Source organism: Mercurialis annua, linkage group LG1-X (assembly GCF_937616625.2).
Source record: "Mercurialis annua linkage group LG1-X, ddMerAnnu1.2, whole genome shotgun sequence".
NCBI classification, from domain to species: Eukaryota; Viridiplantae; Streptophyta; class Magnoliopsida; order Malpighiales; family Euphorbiaceae; genus Mercurialis; species Mercurialis annua.
Window position 1 is genome coordinate 44159720 of NC_065570.1, and position 6537 is coordinate 44166256.

Sequence of the window (6537 nt, forward strand, 5' to 3'; positions counted from 1 at the left end):
AATAAAAATTTATTTTAATTTGTAGAAAAAATAAAATTCTAATAACATTAATTCGGTTCAAATTAGAGGGAAAAAAAACTCCCTCGATCCCATTTATAAAGTCCCTTTATCATTTTTTTATGTCTCATTTAAAAAATCTTATTATACCTTTTTAGTTTAGTTTTGTGTGTTATTCTTATTTTATCTTAGTGGTCAAACATATTTTATAAATTATTTAATGATATGTACAGTTGTAAAGTACAATTAATAAGAATAAAAAAAACCATAATTTATATTTTCTTAATATGCGTGTAATGTGACAAATGAACTTTCTAAATGTGAAATGTGACAATTTATATTTTCTTAATATGTTTTCTATAATTTATATTTTCTTAATATTATAGGCTAAACCTATCTAGAGGCCCTTGTACTATATCATTTTTGTTTAAAAAGCCCTTGTACTATTTTTTTGTTCTTCAGGTCCCTGTACTTGGCAAAATTCCGATTTTCAGGTCCTTTGAAGGGACTGGAGGAACAAAAAATTTGTAAGCAGAGGGACTGAAGAAAACTTAAAAAGAACCTGAAAATCAAAAATTATGTAAGTAGAGGGACCTGAAGAATAAAAAAATAGTATAATGGCTTTTTGAACAAAAATGATATAGTACAAAGGCCTCTAGATGGGTTTAGCCAATATCATATGAGGGATACTATTTTGTCATTCCAACTGTATTAAGAAGGTTGTGTGTTGTAGATCAAAAAGTGTAATTTTAATTCAATTTATATATGCTATTTATTTTATAATGAATAATATAGATCGTGAATTTCACCCTCTCAAATTGAAGTGAATTTTAGAGAATCCTAATCCTAAATTAAATCCTACAATATAACACCTAACTAACCAACTTCTATTTCAGAAGAAAACTAAAAACTCAGTTTAAACCCGATGCACATCAGGATGTAAAAATTTAATTTCCTAGTTTTCAAGGCAATTAGGCTACATAGTGCTTATTAGTTATTCAAGAACATTGAAGTTCCTCTTTGAGATCAAAACAACTTACATACAGAAGAAGATTATTATATTACATAGTTTTAAAGGAACTGCCTTTCCTAGGGAGCCACATAAAAAGAGCCCTAAGAAACTTGGTCATAACCGCCACTACTTACAGAGGGCTATCACAGCAGCCAGAAGCTTCAGGTCCAGCTGCATGTACTAAACCCTTAAATATTTAAAGATTATGCTAGATTTTTCAGAATATGTCCATGCATATACATTTTCAAGCACATCAAATTATTAATTTCTGATCTTACTGAGCAGATCAAATCTCATTCTCCCTGCTGCTCAAGAAGGCTCTCTGTGTTATTACTACTGCCCCAGGCTTTCTGTTTCCATATTTGTTCCACTTCCGCGAAAGTGAGTCCTTTTGTCTCCGGCACAAACAGAATCACAAAAACCACTGCAGTAACAGCAATACCGGCAAGAATCAAGAAAGTGGTACCAGTCCCCACAGTATTGGCAATTGAAAGAAAAGTTTGGGCCACTATCAGATTTGAAATCCAATTCACGGTTGCAGACATTCCACCGCATATCCCTCGATATGATTCAGGATATATCTCTGAGTTTACAGTCCATGGCACAGGTCCCATTCCAGGTGCAAAGAAAGCAATATATAAAGCGAGCCCTAAAACTGCAGCCCATCCATAGAATTCATCGGAAGAACCAGATGACTGACCAAAAAATGATCCAGCGAGTATGCAAAGAGAGACAATCACACCGGCTAAGCTTGAGAGAGCTAATTTTGTCCGTCCAAAATGGTCAATAAGGTAAATGCCAAGAACAGTCCCCGCAGCATTCATTGCAGCAACAACGAGGGATAGGAGAAGTGCTAATTGGTTCGATTTAAAGCCAGCCATCTGAACAATAGTTGGGCTATAGTACATGACTGTATTGATGCCGGTGAACTGCTGAAATGCCTGCAACATCACAATTTTTTTTGGATATCATCATATCTCTAATAAAGTAGGGTTACCGTATCTTAAATAACATGTTTGCTCATATCAAAGACAAATCCTTTTCATTCTATCTTCTATACACTTGAAAACTTGTACAATCACATTGTCAAGATGTCAAAAACATGCCAAAAACAATTGACATTGTATCTTTGAGCTCTATATCAGGAGAAAGAGTTGGGTTGAAAGCACACCAATCGGCAGAATCAGATTTCTAATGAATTCAAGCCCGACACCCTCAAAAATCCATTTCTGGGAAAGATCAGAAAGTAGTATCTCTAAATCTAAATGGCACCTACATTGAGGCTAGCCTAGAAGTAGATAAAGTTATAGAGAGAATCTACCAAGCATACAGAGAGGCAGAGTGAAAGAATAAGAAAAGGCGGGCAAAAAAGAGGAGAAGAAAGTTAAATAAAAAATGAAAAAGGAGAGAATTTATTAGGAATGCGTTAGTTCAAAAATATATAAATGCTTAAATTTCATTACCAGGCTCGAAGTTCTTACCAATTAGATTACAAATTAAATAAGTTTGGCTTTGACTAGAAGGCTTGGAAAGACTTGACCAGAAAACCAGCCCAAGACTTGATTGATCCAACTTTATGTTTGGTTGCATAAAGAAAACCTATAAGACCATGTGATTATTTCCATAGTTATTAAAGGCAAAAGGCAAGGCGCAAAGGGATCCTAGTGTCTTACGCGCAAGGAACGAAAGACTCGAGAAGAAAAATGATTAAAATAGAAAAATAGTGACAATATAATAGAAAAATGAGTAAAAGTGGAAGAAAAAAAAGAAACTGAAGTATAAAAAAGAGCGGCATTAGAATATAAATGGAGTAAATATTATAAGAAAAAATTAATAAAAGTAATTAAAACAGAATAATAAAGTTGAAGGAGAGTAAAAATAGTGAGAGTTAAAGAAAGAAAGAAAAAATAACAAAGAAGGAAAAAAAGCAAAAAGAAACAGAAGATGAACTCGCCTCGCAGCAAAGGCACCAGAGGCACGCGCCTCTAGGAACTCGCCTGCCTTTTGGCAAGGGAGGCACCCGGTGAGACACCTCTTGCCTGAGGCGCCTCTCTAATTATTTCCCAGAGAATTTGTACCCAAGTGAACTTCTAGGCTGTCAAACTTAATTTCAAGTTGAATTAAGAAAAGGTACGATTAAGATGAGTGTTAGATTAAAATATTTCCAGCTGCCAGGCAAACAATAACTAAGAGATACCGCTACTACATTGCTGTAAAAGAAAGTCTAAATCATAGATTCTCCAAGTGGACTGTAGCTATTCAATAATATATCTTAATTGCGATATCAGTGAGGGAGCTTACTTCTCAAAACCAAGCAAAGAATGGTCTACTGAAAAAAAAAATAGCGTGGAAGAATAAAATTGTGAGTCATCTTACCTGAAGTCCAGCCCCAGCAAAAAATGCGAGTCTAATTTCTTTTGATTTGAAGACGTCCAAATAACGAACAGTATTCTGTTTCTGAAATTCTTCCTCCATAGAATTTGTAAGGTGATTGATTTCATCCTCCAATCGTTCAAGGTCATAAATTTTAGCCATGACCATAATAGCTTCATCTTTATCATCCTGCATATCATATTGAAAGCTGTGAACTGATTTTCTGATGGCATTTTCGGTGCACTTCCTCACATAAGCATTGTTGAGTTGTTTACCTTCATGAATAGCCATCGAGGGGACTCTGGCATACAGAGCATAAGGCAGAACTGAATCACAGCTGGCACAGCTGAAACTCCTAACATCCACCGCCATGTTCCAGGGACCTATCAAATCAACAAGGTTGAAAAAGCCTGACTAAATAACACAGAAACTTTTGAATCACAGAAAAATGTTTTGAGATAAATGACAAATTTTTCACATGTTACTCAGAATTTTTAATCTCTTCCAAAATATATTATAAATTTTATAAAAATAATTAGCATTTTGAAATCAATGACTTAGTTTTGAACAGTTAGCTCAGTTAAATCAAACCGTCTACACAGCATTTCTTGCCTTAGCACCAATAGATGCCAAAAGAAAGTTTAAAATAATGATACTACATTTTATTAATGAGATCCACCAACAAAGTGTAACCTTTTATTAAGATAGAATATATTTAAAATGGTAATGCTACATTAATGAGATTACCAATAAATAGTAACCTTTTTATTCGGACAGAACAGATTTTCCAAGATAGCAGAGAAATAAAGAAAAGCTGGCAAAGCTGAAACAACAGAAGCTGCAGCTATGTCAACAAGAAAATATGGGCCAATAAAAGATAGAGAAGTTACAGAAAACACCAGCCAAAAAGTAAGGTAACAGAGAAAATTTGATACTGTTACCTAACTACAAGGCATTTTTTATACCAGGCTTAATGTCACTTAGCTCGTACCAAAGGCCTGGGACCTCAAGATACCTTCACCATAATGAACAAAATAAGTGACATAATAATAAAAAAATACTGTTGCAGCACCAACCAATGACCAAACACCAAAGAGAACTATATGTTCAATGTTTTAAAAACATTTTCAATAGAAAAGTGCATCAACCCCTATTTTATGCGACAACGGTTAACTTTCAAGAATTAGGAGCAAGTCTAGTTTTGAAAATTAAAAATTCTGTAGATGTATAGAGATTTTAAGAGGGCTGCATCATCTGTTGTATTCCTTTCCACATGCAAAACAAATGAGATCCTCCTTGAGATAGTGGCATCAAATTACGTAGTAGAAAATCCAAAAATGAGTATCAGATATGAATGACGAGATTTTCAGAATATGATAATCAGAGTAGGCTTCATGAGCTATCGCTCAATTACCAAAATACCCTTAAAATTTGCAATGAAAGAAAAGAAAACTGACCTCAGTAAAAGCAAGATTAACGAGATAGGAAATAAACTGTCCACCAGTAATCATAAGAACATTAGTGCTGACTAGTCCTCCCCTTACTTCAGACGGAGATGCTTCAGCAATATACACAGGCGCAGTAACAGAAGCCACACCCACACCAAGTCCAACTAAAAATCGACCACTGATGAGAATGTATGGATCTGGAGCTGCAGCCATGACAGCTGATCCAGCAGCAAAAACGACATCAGCAATCAGTGTAGCTTTCTTACGTCCATAAGAATCATTTATCCAACCCCCTGATGCAGCTCCTATTATAGCACCAACCAGGGCCATACTAACAATTGTCTCCTGGCAAATCAAACAAAATAAATTAGTAATAGTAACAATACAAGATATCATCTCTACTTGGATTCTATTATAAAAATCAGATATAATCATTTCTTTGGAAACATAAATGAAATCAATCAAAGCCGCAAATCCCTTTTTCATAAAGGCCTCCTTCGGGATAAATTATTATGAGAATTCAAACCAAGCTGAAATCATGTTTGAAAAAGTCGAAATCTTGCAAAAGGAAAGAATTGAATTCTAGCAACTACCGCCTTTTCAAACACGAGAAATGACAATAAACATCTCGTTTAACTTGAACTCTTGCAATTGCTGAGCATATTCAAACCCATTGGGAATATGTAAGGGAATTGATGTTGGCAATACCTGTAAAAAGCTACTCTGATTGACAACCTCAAATTCATCTTTGATATACAAAAGGGCACCCGAAATAACACCTGCAAATCACATCAGAAACAAATACAACCAACTAAACAATCTGTTTTATTTGTGAGTTTAAGAAGTTAAAAGCAGTAGAAAAAACAAGAATCAAATTACCAGTGTCATAGCCAAAGAGTAAACCACCAATGCCAGCAATAACAGTTAATCTTAAGACATAAGTACTGCTAAAATATGACATTCTCCTCTCCGGAAACGAATCTAAATACCCTGAACTCCCCGGTAATGACTCTAAAGTCATCTTTCACTCAATTTCTTTTCAACAAAAACTAAAATAATAATCTAATTTCAATCCGATCAACAAATTCTAAAACTCTTATATTTTTTCTCTATTTTCTTTCACTTTCAGTCAATCGCTACTGCAATTTTCTTGTAGAAAATCAAAAATGCAGAATTGGAAAACAGATTATACAGAGGAGTTATTAAAACATTGAAAATTGAAAGAATTTTTTTTTTCAGAAGAGAGAGCTGATTTAAGGAGGTGGACATGCAGAGATTCAGATAATAGGTATTGTGGTTGTAATTTGACCTTTGGAATTGATCTGATTGGGTCGTAAGATTTTCTAGAGAAAATACATGTGGAAATCAAAATAGATTTTCTCGAGAAAATTTAGGAATAATCTTCTCTCTCTATCTTTCTTGGATTGTTTGTCGTAAATTAAAATTGTTAGAGAGAAATGGTAGTATAAACCAACAGAATCAAGTGAAACTCAACTTCAGTTGTCGTTCTAGGAAGGCAAAAATACTTAAAACCCTCACCTTTAACTTTGTTTTCAATTGCACCACTACGTAGCAGAATTTTCAATTACACTCTATTTAGGGTTTTCAGTTTTCACCTGTACCTTAATTGACTAAAATGACCTCTTTTCATTTAAAAAAAGTTTAAATTAATCCTTTATTTGTATTTTTACAAATAGAAAAAATAAT

The 6537-nt window shown here is 34.0% G+C and overlaps 1 protein-coding gene across 1 annotated transcript; it reads right to left on the minus strand.

Moving 5' to 3' along the window:
• Positions 1–935: 935 nt before the first annotated feature.
• On the minus strand, positions 936–6321 carry LOC126659839 (inositol transporter 1). The gene is made up of 6 exons (XM_050353165.2): positions 5710–6321; positions 5539–5609; positions 4840–5175; positions 3658–3765; positions 3386–3571; positions 936–1950 (listed from the first exon to the last, which is right to left on the minus strand). The coding sequence occupies exons 1-6, from the start codon at positions 5849–5851 to the stop codon at positions 1303–1305; spliced, it is 1491 nt and encodes a 496-aa protein (XP_050209122.1). The 5' UTR covers positions 5852–6321; the 3' UTR covers positions 936–1302.
• Between the last annotated feature and the right edge of the window lie 216 nt (positions 6322–6537).

Excerpts from the sequence above, each read along its gene's own strand:
- LOC126659839 (XM_050353165.2), bottom strand. The coding sequence starts at position 5,851 with ATGACTTTAGAGTCATTACCGGGGAGTTCAGGGTATTTAGATTCGTTT. Across the intron at positions 5,176-5,538 it reads ATCAGAGTAGCTTTTTACAG|GAGACAATTGTTAGTATGGC; the intron begins GTATTGCCAACA and ends TTGATTTGCCAG. Across the intron at positions 3,766-4,839 it reads TTAATCTTGCTTTTACTGAG|GTCCCTGGAACATGGCGGTG; the intron begins GTCAGTTTTCTT and ends TTGATTTGATAG.